This window comes from Lepus europaeus, chromosome 20, assembly GCF_033115175.1.
Source record: "Lepus europaeus isolate LE1 chromosome 20, mLepTim1.pri, whole genome shotgun sequence".
Lineage (NCBI taxonomy): Eukaryota > Metazoa > Chordata > Mammalia > Lagomorpha > Leporidae > Lepus > Lepus europaeus.
This window is the reverse complement of record NC_084846.1, coordinates 24,868,347-24,891,337: the sequence shown is the minus strand read 5'-3', so window position 1 is coordinate 24,891,337 and position 22,991 is coordinate 24,868,347. Positions and strand designations below refer to the sequence as shown.

The following is a 22,991-nucleotide window of genomic DNA, read 5'->3' as shown; positions in this document are numbered from 1 at the left end:
AAGTGTTCATACACAGGTAGTTCTGTGATTCACTCTGCACACCCTAAAGCTGGAACAATGGGACTTGGGGGTGGATATGTGAAACGCTTCGCTCAGTGCATTCTGTCAGATATTTTACACTGTGATCTTCCCTCCCCACCAACAGAGGGATGGAATGGAGTTTGGGGGAAATGATGGATATTTCTTGAGCGAGAGTCAGTGTAACATGGAGGAAAGCAACACGGCGCTCCCAAATGTGCTGTAGAGAGTGACACTCTCCCTGTGGCGCCGCAGCCCCATCTCCATCTTACTCTCCCTTGGCCAAATCCCTTCCACATAATTAACCGGGTCCTTTTCCTTATGGTGACACATTTCCAATTTGATAGGAGAAGTTGATGGGGAACTGGTCAACATATTCAGTTTGCAGAAAACTGCTTATAAGCAAGTAGGAGCCAGAACGTTTTCAGCATGCGAGAAATAAAGGCATTATCTCACCCAACAAACTTAGCAGAGATGTTTGTTGCCTTTTTAAAAATCCAAGGGGAAGGTGATGGGTGATCAGAACGTGTCTGCACCTGAGTAGCATGATTGTGGGTATTGATATATGCAATAAAAGAGATCAAAGCATGCCAAGTAATTACTAAGAACTCTTTCTTTGCATTACACAAAGAGCGAGCTATGTGTAGCTCCACACCATCACTGCACTGATTGCGCATTGACTAATGTATAGTAGATGTCTCGATTTCTCAGGAGCTCTCCATGAGTTCCCTGTTCCTTTATTTTTCCGTTGTGCAGAACCACGATGGAATCTGCGTTCTGTATTGTGGAGAGTCTGTGCGCGACCACGAGACACGTCCTGCCTCTCCTGGCTTTATCGAGAGCATGCTGGACCACCTGGAAGAGAGTTGGTCTCGTGACTGCCAGTTTGGGTTAGAGTCTGTTCAACTTCTCTAAGTCAAATAGATTAAGGGGCTCTGATCACATTCTTCCTTTTATTCGCTTATCTGCCACAGGAGTTGCCCACCTTTGTGAAAATTTCCCTCTACTCGGTAGACATCTGGTATAAGCAATTATAGATACATGAAATAAGACTTCAGTTGGGAGAGAATTTGTGACAACGAATGAAAAAGAAATGGTTGTTTCTGTGTGTTTCTGAACTCAAAGCCAGGAATTAGATACTTAAGCAAAGCTGTTGAATTTATTTATCTAATTCCCTCTCATTGCTTTTTTGTGTTGCTTGGCACAGTTTAGCTGTAAAACTGTCCTGGCTAAAACAGTGTCTCAGCCAACAGCGAGGGAATAATGTTGCATAGAGGAAACAGGACTGGAATAGAGGGTGAAATCCTGTGTTTCTTTTCTTTTTTCTTTTTTTTTTTTTTTAATTTTTGACAGGCAGAGTGGACAGTGAGAGAGAGAGAGATAGAGAGAAAGGTCTTCCTTTTTGCCGTTGGTTCACCCTCCAATGGCCGCCGCGGTAGGTGCGCTGCGGCCGGCGCACCGTGCTGATCCGAAGCCAGGAGCCAGGTGCTTCTCCTGGTCTCCCATGTGGGTGCAGGGCCCAAGCACTTGGGCCATCCTCCACTGCACTCCCTGGCCACAGCAGAGAGCTGGCCTGGAAGAGGGGCAACCGGGACAGGATCAGTGCCCCGACCGGGACTAGAACCCGGTGTGCTGGCGCCGCAAGGCGGAGGATTAGCCTATTGAGCTGCGGCGCCGGCCGAAATCCTGTGTTTCTTAAATGTGTACAAAGTTCCAGGGATGGATGTCTCGTCTAAATGCTTGCTTGACTCTAAACCCACTGCAAAAGGTAGAGGTATTCTCATTTTTCTGTTAAATGTACTATAATACATTGCCTAGGCCCACACTACCAGCAACTAATGAATCTTAAGATTACGGACCAGATATGTATGATTCCAAAAGTTGTGTTTTTTTCTTTCATATCACACTCTTTGGGAATTAAGAATGGTTACCACCTAAAAATAGCAATCATCTGTGGCTTAGCTGTCTGTGCACCTGAGCCAGACTTCCTCTATAGAAATTAGGGAAGTCACTTAATCTTTCGAAGCTTCAGCATGCTAATCTGTAAAATGGGCATACCAGTAAAAGAAGCTAATCCTTAGATTGTGAGGATTGAGAGAATAGCATACAACAGTTACCATTTATTTAGCCAATGTGCATTTACGAAATAAGTGCTTCCTTAAGAAACTGCCAGGGGCTGAGGGCATACCAAAATTAGATCTGAGAACTTGTCATACTTTGCTTCCTTGTTTCCTGCTAAGCTAAGCTTCAGCCTACCATTCTGTAGAAGGCAGAATAACTAGCAGGTGCCGACTGTGCAGTATAGGTTACTTTTCTTCCACATCTAGCAAATTGCTTACATTATTTAGTAAACTGGCATCAATATAATAATGATAACAGCAATAATTCATTTTTCTTGGGCTCTTTCCTTGAGTGAGGAAATATAGCAAACATTGGGTAGATAATGAGACCAACTCAAGCAAGAAAATCTTTCTAGAACCTGAGATGCCCTCTGCTTTGACTCCCACCTTCCCATTGTATTCTTTTTTTTTTTTTTTTGACAGGCAGAGTTAGACAGTGAGAGAGAGAGACTGAGAGAAAGGTCTTCCTTCCGTTGGTTCACCCCCAAAATGGCCGCTATGGCCGGAGCTGTGCCGATCCGAAGCCAGGAGCCAGGTGCTTCCTCCTGGTCTCCCATGCGGGTACAGGGCCCAAGCACTTGGGCCATCCTCCACTGCCTTCCCGGGCCACAGCAGAGAGCTGGACTGGAAGAGGACCAACTGTGACTAGAACCCGGGGTGCCGGCGCCACAGGCAGAGGATTAGCCTAGTGAGCCATGACGCCGGCCCAACATTGTATTCTGATCTTGGTGCTAACAGACCAGCACCTTAATTATAGCTGGTGGCCATGTGACTACAGTTATTTTCCAGGCCTGTCTTTCCCCCAAACTGGCCTTGTTTCCTTCCTTGGTATTGCATGCTTACATCTGGTGGTATATCCTGAGGTGAAAGAACAAGATGTTACCTTTTCGCTCTCATTGTCAAGGGCTGAGGTGGCCTCATCCAACAGCAAAACTTTTGGTTTCCGGAGAAGAGCCCTTGCAATGGCTATTCTCTGTCTCTGACCTCCAGAAAGCTGTGTTCCTCTCCGCCCAATGCGTGTGTTGTATTTCTGTTGCAGGGATGTGTAATCAAAAGAGCAAGGCTTGGTTATTTAAGTTAGCATGGCAACTGTGGGCAAGAAACATCAAAATAGCTAACGTTTTGCTACTCTTGGAAATCTGTGTCCCAGCAAGTGCTGAGATCTATTCCTGGACCTTGTTGCAAATAAATACCCAATGGGAAGTAAATACTGCTGTCTCATTTGCATATTAAATCTGATCCCAGACAGCAGATCCCTGGTTCTGCAAAGCAAGTTTGCGTGTTGAACTCTATGAAGAACTACTGGCAAGAGTGAGTTCCCCAGGAACCACGAATCCTTTCCATTAGGTTACATGACCTTCTATTTACAGGTCAAAATGACTTCAAGTCTGTAAAAAAACCACAAGGACATCTTAGGGTTCTGTCACTTTGGCTCTTGTTCAGCCTCTCTTAGCTTCTCCCTTCAGATGCTCAGAGGAATCCGTTCTCAGTGGGGCATGCGTCTTCCTGGACATCAGGTGGCGTGGCTGTTTGAAGGTGTCTGTTCACCTGTTCAGGCCAGCAGGTGCTACTGATGGCATTCAGCACTTGGCAGTGTTTTCATGGGTCCCCCCCCCCCCCCCGCCCCACTCATATCCCCTTTCTCCAGTGCTTTCTGCCATGGAAAGTAAAAGACATTCACTCTTATCCTGAAGCCATCCTGGCTCCCTAAATCTCCACTGGGCAGCTCCATTGGAAGGGAGTGGAGTTCTCTCTGCTTCGTAGGTTGTCCCATTGACTCTTTCTCTCCAGGCAAGGCTTCACCTTGCTTTTCAGGAGCCTCCGGCAGTTGTCTAAGGAATGCATGCCGTTGGTACCCGGGCATGAATCAGCTTCAACGAGAAAGCAGATCCAAGTGTGCAGCCTGCTGGAAGTGAATCCTATAGCAGCAGCTCAGAGAAAATGGAGCGTGTGAATCATGTGCTGTTTTGATTGATTGCCCATTGGCTGATTGACTTCCCAAATTCCTGCAATCACAGGCTGGGCCAGGCTAAAGCCAGAAGCCAGGAACTCAATCCAAGTCTCCCTCATGGGTGGCAGGGACCCATGGTACTTCAGCTGTCACCTGCTGCCTACCAGGGTGTACGTTAGCAGGAAGCTAGAATCGGGAAGCTGGGATTCAGAGCTGCGACTGGAACTCAGGTCCTCCAACAAGGGAGGCAGGCATCCCAAGTGGCGTCTTAACCACTATGTCAAATACCTATCCCAGACTAGAGTTTTGACTTTTATGAGACTTTATGTCACCTGTCACAGCCAATCACAGAGAGAAAAACAACAAAAATGGCAGGCAGGGAGCTTCGTCTCTAACAGGGAAGGGAGATTTTAAACAAATAAGTCTTCAGGGTCACTTCAGACTGTGGTGAGTGACTTCAAAGCATTGTGGAGGGGAAAAGGGAACAGAAGAGACCATTTAAGTCAGGTGGCCAGAGAAGGCTACTGCAAAGGTGACCTTTGAAGGGCGTGAAAATTAAGGAGCTGGCTATGCAGAAAGTTAGAGGAAGGGAGGTCTAGGCTAAAGGAGTAGCAAATGCAAATGTCCTGAGGTGGGGAACACTTGGGTGTGTTCATGAGACAACAGAGAGATCAGCTTGGCTGCAGAGAGCGAGGAGTGGCCAGGCCGGGGCTGTGGAGATGGCAGGGCCAGGCCACAGAGGCCTTGCCAGCCACACGAGGGGACTGAACTTCCAGTGTGAAGAGACCCCGTGCGGCTGTGTTAAGCTGGGAGGGACATGGTCTGATTTCTGGTTGCAAAGCATCCTAGTTGCTGTGAGGAAGGATTGCCAAGGAGCAAGACTGGAAGGCATCGTAGGAGGCGGTGCACACAGGGGCTGATGGTGGTGTGGACAAGATGGCAGCGATGGAGAGAAGGCATAGGAAAGTTAATCTCACACATAGCGAGACATGGGCTTAGGCAAAAAGAAATTGTGCAACGCAAGGAATACATACAACGCACGTAGGCCCAGGAAGTGTTGAGGCTCACGGGGCAGCTGTGCTGTTCAGCGTTTCAGGTGCTTCTTACCTGAGGGAGGCCTTCAATGAAAGAGTGGATGTCGGCCGCCTGGGCGACTTCTCTGATCTCCTCCAAAGGCACCGCGCGGCCGGGATCGCCATAGGCGATGTTCTCTGCTATGCTGCGATTGAAGAGCACGGGCTCCTGGGAGACGATCGCTATTTGGGACCGGAGCCACTGCACGTTCAGCTCTCTGGCATCTACGCCATCCAGCAGCTGCCAACAGCGGAATGGAGAATGGTATGTGAAGATCTGACGGCGGCATCACGTTACACGCACTGTATTCCAGCCGACACAAATCACAACAAGAAGCTAAGGAATTCCAGCTGTCTCCAAGGCTAATGTCACCCAGGGAAGGCTCATCAATCACGCGTGGCGCAGAAGCAAGCGGCATGTGACTTGCTATGCTCAGCCGATGTTCCTAGGAATGGACATGGATTCCGGACGGCAACCTGGAATTTGGAGGAAAGCCTGGTGCTCGGTGTTGAAGTCAGGTGGAAATGACAGACGGTCCCTGCTACTGGGACATGGCCCCACGTGACTAAAGCCTGATGAACCTCTGGGTGTAGAATGACACAGCAGTCCACACGTATTTTTACAAAAGCTTTATTTATTTTTGAAAGTCAGAATTACAGAGAAAGAGAAAGACAGAGAGAGAGAGATCTTCAGTCCACTAGTTCACTCCCTAGATGGCTGCGATGGTTAGGGCGGGGACAGGCTGAAGCCAAGAGCCAGGAGCTTCATCTGGGTCTCCCACGTGAGTGGCAGGGGCCCAAGAACTTGGGCCATCTTTCACTGCTTTTCCCAAACCACAAGTAGGGAGCTGGATCAGAAGTGGAGCAACTGGGACTCAAACTGGCGCCCATATGGGATGTCGGCAGTCTCAGGTGGGGTGGCTTTACCCGCTACACCACAGCGCGGGCCCCCACAGGTACTGATCAAGTATTTTGCGTGCCACTGTGTTACTCACGTGGACGTGTAAGGACTGGTATTTGATGAGCATGCCTGGTATGTGATGGGCACTCTCCAGGCACTGGAGACATAGAAGTAGGTAGGGGGAAACTCTTGGTCTCCCATGGGTTATGTTCTAGTGGAGACTGACAGGCAAGAGCACACCAACAAATAACTCAGTGAACTCAGGACAAAAGTGTCACAGAGACTAGGTCTTGGGAGAGTGGCTGAGGCGGTAGGGAGTGTGTTATTCTCTGGATTGTTTTTTTTTTTTTTTTTTTTTTTTACAGGCAGAGTGGACAGTGAGAGAGAGAGAGAGAGAGAGAGAGAGAGAGACAGGTCTTCCTTTTGCTGTTGGTTCACCTTCCAATGGCTGCTGTGGCTGGCGCACCGCGCTGATCCAAAGGCAGGAGCCAGGTGCTTCTCCTGGTCTCCCATGGGGTGCAGGGCCCAAGCACTTGGGCCATCCTCCACTGCACTCCTGGGCCATATCAGAGAGCTCGCCTGGAAGAGGGGCAACCAGGACAGAATCTGGCGCCCCGACCGGGACTAGAACCCGGTGTGCCGGCGCTGCAGGCAGAGGATTAGCCTATTGAGCCGATGATTGAGCTGGATTGTTTTAGAAGGCCTTAAGGGGATGCCGTTCGGACTGTGAAGAGAATGATGAGAATGAGCCAGCGAGGAAGTCAGAGCAAGGGCAGTGTGGGCAGGGGGATGGGAGAACAAAGGCTCATGGGTGTGTTTAAAGAACGCGAGGACAGTGCACACGGAGGTGGGAGCGAGAGGGGAGGGCTGGGGAGGGACGCGGCAGCCAGATTGTGGGGACCTTGGCTGACGGTGTGGGCTGACGGAGGCTGCTTCTGACTGCAGTGGGAAACCTTTGGAGGGCTTCCAGGAGGAAGCGTGCCGCGGGAGAACGGAGGAGTGTTACCTGGTTGGACAACTCACTGAAAATCCGTAATGAGGAAAAGGGGTGAATTGCAGGAGAATGTGGATTAACATGACAGCCTTTGGTTTTTTCAAGGGCTCTCACTTTTTGTGTGCTGGGGAGGAGGCAGTATGGGTTTGTGTGGGTTCGTGCTCTGACGATGCTTAGCAGGGAGAGGAAAATGGAAAACCAGAATGTAAAATAGTAAATAAATGCTAGGTGAGGTAAGAAACAGAGTCCTTGGGAGTCAAGGAGGGAAGACGTGACACTGTTTTTGAGATTAGGACACAGAGCTAATGGAGCATGTTTGGATACACCTTTTCTCGCCGCCTAGGTCTGACAATTGGGTGGGGATGGGCAGCCGAACAGCAGGACAGCCACTATCTCTGTCTTAAATCCGAGCAGAATGAAGAGCCGTGATGTGGACTTCGGACCTGAACTCCACACCCACATTCCAAAGGAATCCTAGGGCTTCCAGGATCAAAATTAGCCAGATCGGCTGAAGAACCTTCGGGTCTTTGAACTTTACTTTAAAGCCCTAACCATCATCTTTAGCATTGCTCCTCTTGTTTTCTTAGTTATGGGTTGGGATAGAGACTTTTTTCTTTTTTAACTTCTGCATTGTTTTCCCCACCCAAACCAAGGACGATGCCTAAGCCCGAGTGACTGTTTAAGAAAAGCTCCGCTAACACCCAGATGAGGAGCCTTTAGAACTCCAGCCTTACCACGTGTCCTCTTGTAGGGTCGTAGAATCTCTGCAGAAGTTGAACAGAAGTGCTTTTTCCGCTGCCGCTGCTCCCCACCAAGGCTACGGTCTTGCCTTTCTCGACACGGAGGGACAAGCCACGAAGGATGGAGACATCTGGGCGACAGGGGTAGAGGAAAGACACGTCCCGGAACTCTAAGTTCCCTTCACATGTGTCCTGCAGGAGGAAGTTGACAGCGTTCAGAGTGCTGACTGGGGGAGGCTGGGACGTGGAGTAGCACACTGGCTAAGCCCCATCTGAAAACTGCCCACATTTGTACGGCCACTCTAACTTCAAAGCATCATATTCATCTCTGTAGTACTGACAGCATGTTGGTGTCTGTCACTTCTGTTTGTATTTTATATGTAAGGTCCTTTCTTTCCCCTCAAAGATTGGCAATATAGAGTTGTTTTTTTTTTAAAGATTTTATTTATTTCTATTTAGAGGTAGAGTTACAGACAGTGAGAGGGAGAGACAGAGGGAAAAGTCTTTCATTGGTTCAATCCCCAAATGGCTGCAATGGTCGGAGCTGTGCTGATCCGAAGCGAAGAGCCAGGAGCTTCCTCCAGGTCTTCCCACGTGGGTGCAGGGGCCCAAGGACTTGGACCATCTTCTGTTGCTTTCCCAGGCCATACCAGAGAGCTGGATCAGAAGTGGAGCAGACTGGTCTCAAACCAGCACCCATATGGGATGCCAGCACTGCAGGCAGTGGCTTTACCCACCATACCACAGCGCCGACCCCAACAAAAATAAATTAAAAAAGAAATCTCTATATTGGGCCAGTGCCATGGCATAGTAGGTTAATCCTCCGCTTGTGGCGCCAGCATCCCATATGGGTGCCAGTTATAGTCCTGGCTGCTCCACTTCGGATCAGCGCAGCTCCGGCTGTTGCAGCCATCTGGGGAGTGAACCAATGGATAGAAGACCTCTCTCTCTGCCTCTGCCTCTCTGCCTTTCAAATAAATAAATAAATCTTTAAAAAAATTATTTTTGTTTGTTTGAAAGGCAGAGCGAGATGAGAGAAAGAGAGAAATCTTTCTTCTGCTAGTTCACGCCTCAAATGACCGCAACAGCCAGGGCGGGGCCATGCTGAAACCAGGAGACAGGAGCTCAGCTTGGGTCTCCCATGTGGGTAGCAGGGACCCCACTACTTGAGTTGTCTCTTGCTGCCTCCCAGGTGTGCATAAGGAAGCTGGATTGGAAACAGAGGGTGTGGGACTTGAACCCAGGTACTCCGATATGGGATGTGGGCATCCCAAGTGGTAGCTGAAAACCACTGCACCAAACTCCTGCCCCATCTATGTTTCTTGTTATCTTCACTGCTGGACTTTGCCACGTTCTGAAAAGCACTGGCTTTGGCAGGGCCGAGCAGACAGTCCATCCTGCAGAATGGGCTGCTTGACCAACTGCTTTGAATAAATGCATATTTTTAAATAATTTGGTTTGTCCTTTACAGATTTTCATTGCTTAGTGCAGGAGAGCTGGACGCCTCATAAACTATATTTATAAATGTATAAATGAGCATGTGTTACCATGCTTGTGCATTAAGTTTGGAACTCTGGGGCCGGCGCTGTGGTGTAGCAGGTAAAGCCGCCACCTGCAGTGCCAGCATCCCATATGGGTGCCGGTTTGAGACCAGGCTGCTCCACTTCTGATCCAGCTCTCTCCTATGGCCTGGGAAAGCAGTAGAAGATGGTCCAAGTCCTTGGGCCCCTGCACCTGCATGGGAGACCCGGAAGAAGCTCCTGGCTCCTGGCTTCGGATCGGCACAGCTCCAGCTGTTGCGGCCAATTGGGGAGTGAACCAGTGAATCTCTCTGCCTCTCCTTCTCTTTCTCTGTAATCCTGACTTTCAAATAAATAAATAAATCTTTTAAAAACAAAGTTTGGAACTCTGATTCATCTTCATTTTCAATTGACTGTTATTTGGCAGGACACTCGCCTTAAAGTTTAGTTTTTTCTCCATGTGTCAGTCTTTTCAAAGGTTCAGGATTTGTAAATCAATGCTTATCTATGCTTGGGGTGTTTCAAGAAGACTTTCTGGAAGTATCCTAAATGATAAAATATTTAGATGTGGTTAAGGGTACTGAGAATAGAAAAGTCTGGAAGGATACATAACCAAATGTAAGTATAGGGTTTTTTTTTTTTTGTGTGTATTCAATGTTTCCCATTTTGCCTCCATAATATGTAAATATTATTGTGCACACACAAAAACAGGTTCCAAAAAGAACCAGAATGCTATAGGACAATGGAGGCTGCAATTATTTGTGTAGGGTTTGGTGTCTTTGGAAAAGGTATACAGAGATATTCCAGGTGACTTTTAGAGTTTAATACATTTTAGAATCTATTGTTACTATTTAAAATTGTTATTATGAAAAATATCAAGCATATATAGAAGTAGAGAAGGGCATGCGTTGGGGCACAATGGGTTAAACCGCTGTGTGGGATGCCGGCATTCCATACTGAAGCACTGGTGGAGCCCAGGCTCCTCTGTTTCCAATCCAGCTTCCTGCTAATGTACCTGGAAAGACACCAGATGATGGGGGCCCCTGCCACCCACAAGGGAGGCCCAGATGGAGTTCTGGGTTCTTGGCCCAGCCCAGGCTGCTGGAGGCATCTGAGGAGTGAACCAGTAGATGGAAGAGATCTCTCAGGTGTATGCTCTCTGCCTCTCAAGTACATGAAAATAAATAAACAAACATAAAGTAGAGAAAAATGTAGTGGTTGGCCATAGGTCTATCATCCTGCTTCAGTACTTGTATTTGCCATTTTGTTTAATTTGATTTTAATTTTCAAAAGCATAGGAGTGGTATTGAGGTGATTTTTGATACTAAATAAAACAAAGGCTACATAAATTAATTTATAGTCTTTGTAAGAAATATTTCCATATTCTATGCCATGGATACAGTTCTATTTTATAGGGACATACAAATATCAGGGAGACACTCAATTCTTCTACTGTTATGCTTAGAAAGAAATAAGAGTAACAGTACTAATACACATATAAATCTTAAGATAAAAAATGAAATCTTATTTTGACTATTACATGTCTCTGAGCTTCCTATTTTGAGAATTTCAAGTCTTTTTATTTCATTCACTAACAGTGGGTATTAATTTTCATAATTATGTAGATCTACTGATGCTGTATTATTTGAAATTGTCATGCATAAAATTATTAAAATTCTAGACAGAAATAATTTTAAGTGAAAATTTTCTTTAAGTATATACTTATAGCTATTCTTATTGTTGAATTTCAAACCTCTAAAAAATCTTAACATTAAATATATATTTATTGTATAAAACTGTTATTTGGATGTTTATTTTGAAATTATGCAATCTCCCTATTATTTTCCCTTTAATATTCATGTTCTTCTAGAGTTTGGGACTAATTTGTGTGTATTTGCATGTGCATGTGTGAATTTAGTAGTTATAGTTCCTTTCTTTCTCTTACCTTTGCAGATATATTTTCCTGTGAAAAATGGTGTCTGAAGCAGGACATTATTTACTTTGTATATATTATTAGAGAAAAATACTAGTAAACCCTAAAGCAAAACTTCATCCAAGGCTAAAACTTTTGTTGTCTAAACAAAATTCAATACAGGAATCCTTTGTTCAAGAACACTCTCATGGCATCAGGCAAATAAACTAGAAGCACGTATGTTTTACCATAGAATATATACATTTTAGTACTAGAGGTGAAAGTTATTTAAGACAAACAAGATCCCCTTGTCCCCTTTGTAGCTGTGAAATTATTTTATGCGAGCTTTTAACTCTTTGTGTTACTGTAGAATGATCTTTTTGCAAAGTTATTAGATAATGCCTTCACTTAATAAGTAGACATTTAAAATCATAGTGGTGCTTACTGGTTTCTTCCCTTCTTGACTGTAACTGTCTATGGTTGGTTTCTTTTCCAACAAGGCAAACAGATGTGCAGCCCCAGATTTGGCTTTGGAATATTCAGGTGCCAAAACAAGTGTTTCTCCAATGACCATAGCGCCATAGGCAATTGCAGTGAAGACTCTATTGAAAGATAAAACATTCGGATGTTAAGTCCATTTTTGAACAGTGGAGCTCTACAAGTACAGGAAAAAGTGAGTACAAGAAGATATTCTTTTGGTCCAGATAGCACCACTAATCTTGAAAGCTCAATAGCATTTTTGTCATTTGAACTCTTCTGCCAAGTGCTTATCATCTCTTGCTGTGTCACCAAAGAAATCCTGGGAGCTTGGGTAATCTTAAAAATTTCTCTTCCAACTAGAGGCCTGGGTCAAAGGCCCCAACTAGTCAATATCTAGAAAGAAGGCTTGCTTGCTTGGAGATTTGATAGGGAATTCAACTGAAAAGGCAGGAATGGGGCTCCAGTGGTGAGACCTGAATTGACATAGGAGATATCACATGGACAGGGTTCACTGGCAATATTTAAACAGTAGGCAGTAAAAGGACATCAGGGAACCCAGGTGCCTGTTTGCCCTGTTGGATCACAGCCAGGTAAACATGGATGGACCCCTAGTGGATGTCTCCCTTGATGGCACCTACCAAAGGGTGGTGTTGATGCAATCTCTTCAGTGACCTAGACTTCAGATCTTGAACCTTATAAAACAGAAGAGCAACTGATTTATTGGACTGTCTGATGCTGAAATTATGTAGTCACTAGTTCTGTTATGTCAAGGCACTTTTAATACTAATGTGTGCAGACATTGTTTAAAGACCAAAATGCCATTCAAAATATGTGATACTTAAGTATAAACATTGGGAGTGGCTGTTGAGCTTAGGTAACACAATCAAAGTTTTTTTTTGTTTTGTTTTGTTTATCTTTAATGCAAAGAAAAACTGGACTGTGTCAGACTTAAGCCTCAGTGTGATCCAAGGGGCAGCAGGTGAAGTGGGAAGGTAATGGATTAGGAGTCAGGGAACCTATGTTCTAGTCCCACGAGTGTGAACATTTCAGAAGTCAGCAGTGGAAGGGCTGGTGTTGCGGTGTAGTGGGTTAGGCCTCTGTCTGCAATGCCGACATCCCATATGGGTGCTGGTTTGAGTCCTGGCTTCCACTTTTGGTCTAGCTCCCTTCTCATGTCCCAGGAAGAGCAGTGGAAAATGGCCCAAGTACTTGAGCCCCTGCCCCCTCATGTGGGAGGCCCAGAGAGAGTTCCAGGCTCCTGGCTTGGGCCTGGCCTAGCCCTGACTGTTGTGGCCATTTAGGGAGTGAACCAGTGGATAGAAGATCGATCTCTCTCTCTCTCTCTCTCTCTCTGTCTCTGTCTCTGTCTCGTAGTTCTGCCTTTCAAAAAAGATAAAATACATGCTAAAACAAACAAACAAAAGAAGTGAATAGCTTCATCCTAAGATTTGGGAGATGTGAAAGTATGTACATAGAAAAAAAATTTCTACCACTAAAGTATTTCTGAGCATTGGATACACGTCCAGAGGCCAATGTCCCTGCTTGGTCCTTACTAAAATGGAAATACACTGAAAAGGAGTAAAAGCCCTTCCATTTAGATCTTGTGTCTGTGGGAGCTAAGATATCAGAAGGCATGGTTAAGAGAGGTTAGAGAAGAGGGTTTAAGAGGGTTAAGAGAAGAAGGGTTTTGGTAAAGCAGAGAGAGAGCAGCCAAAGCCCTGCTCCTGTCTTTCTTGTGGTTGTGTTGAGGGGCCAGGATGTGAGATGGGACTTGATGGAACCTAAGGGGAAGCGTGGACATTGTGGCTGTGGTCTGTCTGGGGCTGAGTCAAAGGCACTAATAATCTTCTTCATACTTTCCCACACACAGACTCTGTATAAAGGTAATAAGCCAAGGGCCACACGCCTACAGGATCAGCCCTGAACCAGCCTGATTCAGTGAGCCAGAATGAGCCAAAGGGAGGTTCTCTCCTGCTCAAGAAGTATTTATGGTGCAACAACACCAGTGCTGCAACTCCATACCAACTGAGCCAGATGCTTCAAGTCTTGTTCAAACTCTTGGAAGCATATGAATTGAGAACCTGCTGCCGAGAAATGTACAGGCCAACTTCCTGTGTCATTGTTGGTTTGAGGCATTTCACCCACTGGGTATATATGAAGAGTAATCACCTGCTGTCATGATAAATATTTCAAAATAACTAATGATATATTTATCAAGACGTGAGGATACTTCAAGAGGTTCATGGAAAAATGGAATTAAAAGATTAGTTTATTTTGGTGCAGAAAAATTTGAAATCCACATGTACAAGGATGGATGGACTTCAAAAAGTTTATGGAAAATGTGTATTATGAAAAGAAATCTATACATGAATGTCAACATTTTTTGCACCAAAATAAACTTAAGTTTTAATTCCATTTTGTATGAATTCTCAAAATACTCTAATATGATCAAGAACAATTGATTCTATATCCACTTTAAGCCTATAAATAAGATCATAAGTAACACCCTAGAGTTCAGACATGGTTTTCATGTTGAACTAACTTTTGATGCACAAATATGTAAGATAGGAATTAAGCAAAGCTGAAATTTAAATTCCATAAATTTCAGAACCTCAAACTGACCAAGAAAGAAGAACACTTCTCTATCTTTTCTTGTATGGAACTGATTTTCTAGCAAAAATCTTTGGGTTGGCCCAAGATGGAAGGAGGAGGGTACTGAACAGGAGTAGGTCTGGGAGACAGCAGCCCGGCACCTTCAGTGCTGGTCCCTCTCCTCCCTAGTTTTCTGAGTTCTTCAGCATGAGATTTGTCATGGCATTCCTATTACATCAATACTTTCTAGAAAGTCTGAGTAACAGGGAAATCCTTTCATGTGTCATTACTGTTGACATAAAACTGGTATTTATAAAAAGATCCTTTGGCTAGAAACAACATATAAAACCTAGACATGAATCATCCTAGTTCTAATACAACTAATCCAAACAGGAATACCCTGCAGAGGTACGGGTTCTAGATGACTTGTCTTGCCTGAATGCTGCTCCCTTATCCAGTGTGTAGACCTGTTGTGACTTAGTCTGAGAGCAGTAGTAGCTATGAAGCCAGACGACTGGGATCACATCCAAACTCCACCATTTGTTTACCAGCTGTGTGACCTTCAGAATGTGACTTAACTTCTCTGTGCTTCTGTTTTTTTACTGGCGAACAGAAGGTGACAAGAATACCCACATCTCATGGGGTTGTTGTGAGAGTTACATGCATAGTTAACACACAGTGCTCAGTATAGTACCTGGAATATAGTAAGTGCTCAGCAAATGTTAAGTTGTTATTGGTCCTCTCATAGAACTGGAAACCAATGGGACACTTTCTGTTGGAAAATAAGCTCTCACTTCTGTAGAATTAGATTAGCATGGCACGACAAATTACAGCTTCCGAAGTCCCTACTCAGTGAGTCTCTTTTTCTGATTGAAAGACAGAGTCTCTTTCCCCACAGAGGTGAATGTTAAAACTCTTCCCATGCTAGACTCTTTTCTCCTGTCATCCACACACAACCCAGCGGTCTCCTTTTCTCACCCTAAATCCTTTCCTCAACACACAGGAAAAAGAAAATAAGCTACTTATATTTATTGCATACTTTGGGTCTTACAGAGTGTTTTCACATAAAGTGCCATTTGATCACCTAGGAGAAAGGTAGAGCAGGAGATCTTATTACTCAACAAATGAGGAGACTGACGCTCTGAGGAAAATAAGAAGTTGGCCCAGGATCACACAGCTGTGCAACTGCGGGGTTGGACTGTGAGCGTGCTTGCTCTGGGTGTCTCACCTACATGGTGTTCCCTCCAGTGGGAAGCTGGCCTGATGCACTTTCCTTACATGCTGGCTTTTCTCTATTTGATCCTCTTGGTTTCTCTGCTTAGATCCCTCTGTATAGTCTTTTCTTTTGTTCCAGAGAACCTCTTGGGAGAAGCCAGGCAGGAGTTGGGTGGCTGCATGGCAGGGAACATGGGAAGAAGACTCTCCTATTTCCTCTGCTTTGGCTCGCCGAGGTTGCCTCTCTACTGATAACAATGATATGGTTCGTCCACAGCCACCCAGCCCCTGAAAGTGGGGATGGTGATGAAGGCATGGCTTGCTGCCTTTTCCCACCCCTTACTAATTCAAGGTATTGACAAATCGTTGACAGGCACGGAAAACTCACTTCTGTTGCCTTTTGGGTTGATGAACACATTCAATATTGAAAGTCCAATGTCAAGACCGCATTTGGATATGCATTTTAAGAGCAGGAAACCACAAACACATAAGCTGCCTGGCTCTGCTTCTTGGGCGGTTTTCAGAGCTGTTGCTTTTATTATTCCTGCACTGAAGATTGTCATGTCTTGGTTCCTTCTTACCCATATTCTCTATTTAGCCTCTGGCCAATATGTACAGCAAAGAAGGAAGCAGCACAGAGGTAGAGGAAGCCTCTGGCATGGGTGGTGGAGACATAGGGAAACCTCTACCGCTTGTTAATGGTTTCTGGCTCATATTGCAAAAGAAAATAGCCTAAAGGAACTCTTGTAAAACGAGAAAGGAGGAGACAATAAGCTTATTTCATATTTCTGAAATTCTGTGCGTTGATAGTGAAGCAACAAATCGAAGGTGTTGCCAGCACTCACAAAGAGGGGGAGAGAGGGACTGCAGGGAGGGTGTAGAAAATGAAAGTAAAGCTGTTTATTTTGGTGCTAAAAAGTTTTGAAACCCATGCATGAGTTACTTATGGTGTGCATTTCCCATGAAGTTCTTGAGGACCCCTTGGATGTATATAGGAAAACAAACAGATTTTCTTTCTTTCTTTCTTTCTTTCTTTCTTTCTTTCTTTCTTTCTTTCTTTCTTTCTTTCTTTCTTTCTTCTTCTTCTTCTTTTTTTTTTTTTAAAGATTTATTTATTTATTTGAAAGGTGGAGTTACAGAGAGGGAGAGGCAGAGACAGAGGCAGAGAGAGAAAGAGAGAGAGAGAGAGAGAGGTCTTCCATCTGCTTATTTATTCCCCAAATGGCTGCAACAGCCAGGGATGGGCTAGACCAAAGCCAGGAGACAGGAGCTTCGTCTGGGTCTCCCATGGGGGTGCAGGGGCCCAGGGACTTGGGCCATCTTCCACTGACATCCTAGGTACATTATCAGAGAGCTGAATCAGAAGTAGAGCAGCTGGGGCTCAAACCCATGCCCATATAGGATGCTGGTGCCACAGGAGGCTGCTTAACATGCTCTGCCACAGCACCGGTCCCACAAACAGATTTTCTAAGTGTCCTTATAACTTGGCTATAAGGCAGAAGAATGAAAATGCTATCACCTTATTTTATCAATGTATTTTTTAAATGTTTATTTCTTTTTTTTTATTTGACAGATAGAGTTAGAGAGAGAGACAGAGAGAAAGGTTCTGCCTTCCATTGGTTCACCCCCTCAATGGCTGCCACTGCCGGCGCGCTGCGTGGATCTGAAGCCAGGAGCCAGGTACTTCCTCCTGGTCTTCCATGCAGGTGCAAGGCCCAAGCACTTGGGCCATCTTCCACTGCCTTCCCGAGCCACAGCAGAGAGCTGGACTGGAAGAGGAGCAACTGGGACAGAATCCAGCACCCTGACCGGGACTAGAACCCGGGGTGCTGGTGCCACAGGCAGAGGATTAGCCAAGTGAGCGTGGCACTGGCCAAAGATGACCCTTTTTAATGGATTTTGCTAAAGAAATTCAGGAAGTTTGACAGGCCAGCACGGAGAGGGGTTTTTGAATTGGGACGTTTTCATTCTTCTGTATTTTAGGGCAGAACACCTGTTGCTTTTAGGTTAACAGCCAGCCAGGCTCTGAATAATCAAATGTTTGGAAAAGTAAGCAAGAACTATTAAAAGTTTTTGGCAGCCAGCGCCACAGCTCACTAGGCTAATCCTCCACCTGCGGTGCCAGTACTCTGGGTTCTAGTCCCAGTTGGGGCACCAGATTCTGTCCCGGTTGCCCTCTTCCAGTTCAGCTCTCTGCTGTGGCCAGGGAAGGCAGTGGAAGATGGCCTAAGTGCTTGGGCCCTGCACCCACATGGGAAACCAGGAGGAAGCACCTGGCTCCTGGCTTAGGATTGGCACAGCACACCGGCCGTAGTGGCCATTTGGGGGGTGAACTAACGGAAGGAAGTCCTTTCTCTCTGTCTCTCTCTCACTGTCTAACTTTGCTTGTCAAAAAAAAAAAAAAAAAGTTTTCGGGGAATATTTTATGAAGTTTTGACACATAATTAGTAATGATAGTAATGATGATGATGGTGATAATAATAATAGCAAATGTTAACTAAGCAAAGCTTCTGGCATCTGGAGTCATGAACCGGAATCCGTGCCCTATTACTTGCTGGTTACATGACTTGGAGCAGGTTAGATACAATTATTCCTACTTAATTCTCTCCATGTGTACAGTGGGGGACATGATAGTTTACAGGGCGGTTCAGAGGGTGAGCAGATAATGCTGAGTAAGGACTCCGTCCAGCTTCGCTGTTACAGGGAGTATCCTGTGCGCTGGAATGCTTGGCAGTCTGGGGAGGCTCCTTTCAGGAAACATCCTCCCTGGTGTCACTTACGTGCGTGGCAGTGATCTGCATGGCTGTGAGGTCGTATCATTCTTTAATATATCCCATCATCCTATGAAACGCACTCCATGGATACTGAAATTGAGGGGCTGGCACTGTGGCATTGTGGGTAAAGCCACCTCCTGCCACACTGGCATTCCTTATGGGTGATGGTTCGCATGCTGGATGCTCCACTTCTGATCCAGTTCTCTGCTATGGCCTGACAAAGCAGCAGAGGATGGCCCACCTTGGGCCCCTGCACCCACTTGGGAGACCTGGAAGAAGCTCCTGGCTCCTGACTTTGGACTGGCCCAGCTCCAGACATTGTGGCCATTTGAGGAGTGAACCAGCTGAAGATCTCTGTCTCTCCCTCTCTCTCTCTCTCTCTGAAACTCTGCCTTTCAAATACATACATCTTTAAAACAAAACAAATTATTCTTAAATTGAGCAATAAATATACCACCCCTGGTAACTTTAAAATAAATGTCATTGAAATATTTGCATAATTGAAAACTTGAGACTTAATAGGTTAAGAATTCTTGGCTTCGTTTTAACATAATCAAGTCTCAGTATGCAGAAGTGGATTCCCAAATGCACAACTGTATTTTTATCTGAATGATTTTTCTTGACTTAGGCCCAGTCGTAAGCACTCGGTTTTTGGATGTGTGGGTGTAGAGAGAAGGAAAATTTAACCATCTATGAAAAACAGAAGCAGTGTGAAGCTGGCCCAGGAAACACACTCCTAGGCATGACTGGACTGCCAATTATGCAGCATTTCAAGTTTCCCTCTTTTTTTCTTCCCACTCATTCATTCAATATATAGTTATTGGGGCCGGCGCTGTGGTGCAGTGGGTTAACACCCCTGGCTTGAAGCGCCGACATCCCATATGGGCGCTGGTTCGAGTTCCAGCTCTCTGCCATGGCCTGGGAAAGCAGTAGCAGATGGCCCAAGTCCTTGGGCCCCTGCACCCACGTGGCAGATCTGGAAGAAGCTCCTGGCTCCTGGCTTCGAATCGGCGCAGCTCCGGCCATTGCGGCCATCTGGGGAGTGAACCAGCAGATGGAAGATCTCTCTCTCTCTCTCTGCCTCTCCTCTCTCTGTGTAACTCTGACTTTCAAATAAATAAATCTAAATATATATATATTGGGTACCTATTTTGGGCCAACCTTCTGTTTTTTATTTATTTTTTCTTTTTTTTGGCTTTAGGGGAACATTAGTGAACAAGCTAGTTTAGGATCTGACCTAAATCTATGGACTCAATAATTATAGAAACCAAAAAGCTTATGGTTTATTCACTCCATAATTCCAGAGACAAAAATGATCATTTCATGTCGTGGTAAGTGCTTCAAATGAAATAAAGTATGATACCATGGAAGAGAGGGATGAGAATGGAGGGATGGGGGCTTTCTGGGGACATGAGTGAAGGGGCCTCTGCACAGTGGACGCAGGAGTGGAAGCCTGAACAGTGAGAAAGAGGCAGCCCAGTCAGGAGCTGGGAGACAGTCATCCTAGGCAGAGGGAAGAGCGAGTGTGGAGACGCTGAAATGAGGGCTTCAGGGACAGAAGCAGCAAGTGTGGGGCTGAGGCACCATTCAAAAGGGACTGGTAGATGAAGTTGGAAAGGCAGCAAGAAGCATCATCGTGGAGGGGTTTCATGGCCTAGTAAAGAACTTGGTTTTTATTCAAATTTCAATCAGAAATCATCACAGTCTTTTTTTTTTTTTTTTTTTTGGACAGGCAGAGTTAGGCAGAGAGAGAGAGACAGAGAGAAAGGTCTTCCTTTTCCATTGGTTCACCCCCCAAATGGCCGCTACGGCTGTTGCGCTGCGTCGATCCGAAGCCAGGAGCCAGGTGCTTCCTCCTGGTCTCCCATGCAGGTGCAGGGACCCAAGGACCTGGACCATCCTCCACTTCCGGGCCACAGCAGAGAGCTGGACTGGAAGAGGAGCAACCGGGACAGAATTTGGCGCCCAACTGGGACTAGAACCCGGGGTACCAGTGCCACAGGCAGAGGATTAGCCAAGTGAGCCGCGGCGCCGGCCAGTCATCACAGTCTTTAAATAAGCCAATAGAATGATATTTGTGCTTTAAACGATCAGCCTGGCTGCTCTGGGGAGAACAGATTGAGGGAAGGCGAGAGTGGACACAGGGAGAATGCTGTTGCCTGGATCCAGTCCAGGGAGGCAGAGGCCTGGGTGAGGGTAATGTGAGTGGAGAGGGTGAAGAAGTATTTTGGAATCTGGGCTGTCAGGAGTTGGTGCTCTACGTAGTGGGTGAGGGAAGGAGAAGCAACAAAGATGAATCCAAATTGTGGGGCTGAGCACCTGCAGGGATGGGGTACGTGGAGTAATTAATTGAAGTGGGAAGGAGAACATTGGCAGGGAAAAAGCTTGACTTGTGTGTTGAATGCAGTAAGATATTATCAGATACACGGTGGGGGTGTGTGTGTCTAGTTGGTAGCTGGGTAAGACTGATGTTGGGGGCAGAGTCGGGGTTGGAAATACCCAGAGGGGAGTTATCAGGTCACAGGGGGTATGTAACATCACCAGATTGGATGAGGTCACCAGTGAGAGCGTACAAAGATCTGAATGCTCAGAAGCCCTCCAACATGGGTGCCCTGCAGCAAAATCAGAGCCTCTAAAAGAAGCAGAGGAAGAACCAGTGTTTAAGGAGAAAAAAAGAAACCCGGAGAAGGAATGTTCCAGAAAGGAGGTGTCCGGTGGTCAAATGCTACAGTCAAGTTACAGGGAACTGGAGAAGTGGATGCGGAAGTGTGGGTGGGTGAGTTAGATGTCTCTGTTGACCTTAATAATGAGCCTTTATTATGGTGTGGTGGGGACTAAGACTTGACTGGGCTGAGTTTAGAGAGATGTTGGAGAGGAGAAAGTGTGGAGAAAAAGAACAGACAATGCTTTGGCATTGGTTTTGCTGTTACATAAAGCAGAGACACTGGAAGTGAGCAAAGGAGGTCTTGTGGTCCGGGAGAGATGGCTTTCACTTTTTAAGATAGGTGATTATAAAGCAAGAGTGAGGACAGTGATGGAGAAATTGATGGGAAAGAGATGAAAACTCTTCTGTGAGAGTTGTGATTTTTCTGCAAGAAATTCGACATTTGTGTGAATGTGTTTAATTGATTTGCTTTCTACTAATACCCAAGACCAGTTATACTGAAGGAATGGAGCCTTGGGAATTTAAGAAGGCCTGAAAGTTCACAGAAACATGGAAAACATGTTTGAAGTTTCAAGCAATTGGCTTGCAAACAAGCCTTTGGAATGCAACTAACTTCTAGCCTTGGGAGTACCTGCGTTCCATGAGAGCCAGGGGTAAGTGGGCTGCTTTAACAGGGGTCCTGTGAACTAAATACATTAGTTTATAGGATTTGGGTTTTGTTTCTTGTTAATCTGTATGACTAATTAGTTTTTGTAATCACGATGAAGCCCTAGGGTAAATGTCAAAATTGTGGTTTGTAGAGGTTCAAACAGGCAACGCTGTGTGCTGTTTTAGAACAGTAGAATGGGGAATCTGCATTTTCTTTGAAATTTTATTTTTGTATTAAAAAAAAATTGGTGCTGGACATTTACAGCGGGTTAAGCCACTGCCTAGTTGGAGTCTGGGCTGCTCTGCTTCAGATCCAGCTTCCTGCAGATGCATCCTGGGAGGCGGTAGATGATGGCTCAGGAACTTGGGAGACCCAGATGGTGTTCTAGGCTCCAGTTTCTGCCTAGCTGTTGGCAGCCATTCAGAAAATGAACCCGTGGAGGGAAGATCTCTCTCACACGCTGCCTCTCTTTCTGTGTTTATCTCTGTCTCTCTCCCTGTTGCTTTACTTTTCAAGTAGCTGAAAATAAATCAGTAAATATTTAAAGAAGTATTTATTTGTTTGAGAGGTAGGTAGACAGAGAGGGAGAGATAGACAGGAAGAGGGAGAGCCTCCATCCATTGATTCACTCCCCAAATGCCTGGTACAACTAGAGCTTAATCCGGGGGCCGAAGCCATCAGCTGAGAACTCAGTTCAAATCTCCCACATAAGTGACAGAAGCCCAACTACTTGAGCCATCAGAGCTGTCCCATAACAGGAATGTGGAGTCAGATGGAGGCAGGCATCCAACGCAGGCACACTGACTTCAGATGTGGGTGACTTAATGATGTCTTAACCTCTAGGACAAATGCTCTCCCCTTTTTGAAAATTTAAATGCAAGCATTCCATATAAGGAAATCTGCTACCAGGGAATCGCTAAGGGCTGCTTACTGCCGATTCTCACCTCACAATCAGGTAGGATGCACTATGGACTGTTTTCCCCTCAGTGTCTAGCAGGGAAACTTGCTGGAGTCTCAGTGCTTAATGAATGAATGCATACATTTTCATATGAAGAGAAACTAAAAATTATTGCAAGTTATTCTGAAATCATTTGGCTTCAATGACTTTTGGCTCTTTCCAAGGTACAAATGTGAGTGTGTCAAAGAAATAGTCAAAGGAATGTTCTGGAACCTGATAGGCAAAAACCAAAGAGTTCAACCGTACGTGTGCTAAGTGACAGTGTCCTTGAAACAGGTGTACTCTCCAAGCCATTATTAAGAAGAGGCTGAACCTTGCTTCTACGTGCATATTTTTGGTGGACTTGATAAAGAAAGATAATGACCTTTTTTGAATCAAATATTGTGTGAGTTTCCCTAGCTCTGAGTATTTAGCAGTGGCATTTATGAT

The 22,991-nt window shown here is 45.5% G+C and overlaps 1 protein-coding gene across 2 annotated transcripts in view; it reads right to left on the bottom strand.

Moving 5' to 3' along the window:
* Positions 1-675: 675 nt before the first annotated feature.
* Positions 676-22,991, bottom strand: part of ABCB5 (ATP binding cassette subfamily B member 5) — a 115,347-nt gene continuing 93,031 nt past the window's right edge. For both annotated transcript variants that reach the window (XM_062178620.1, XM_062178621.1), the window contains exons 23-27: positions 11,675-11,831; positions 7,792-7,989; positions 5,197-5,403; positions 3,022-3,168; positions 676-873 (exon numbers count right to left, since the gene is read on the bottom strand). In XM_062178620.1, the coding sequence (XP_062034604.1) occupies positions 676-873; positions 3,022-3,168; positions 5,197-5,403; positions 7,792-7,989; positions 11,675-11,831 (907 nt within the window). The remainder of the gene's footprint in view (positions 874-3,021; positions 3,169-5,196; positions 5,404-7,791; positions 7,990-11,674; positions 11,832-22,991) is intronic.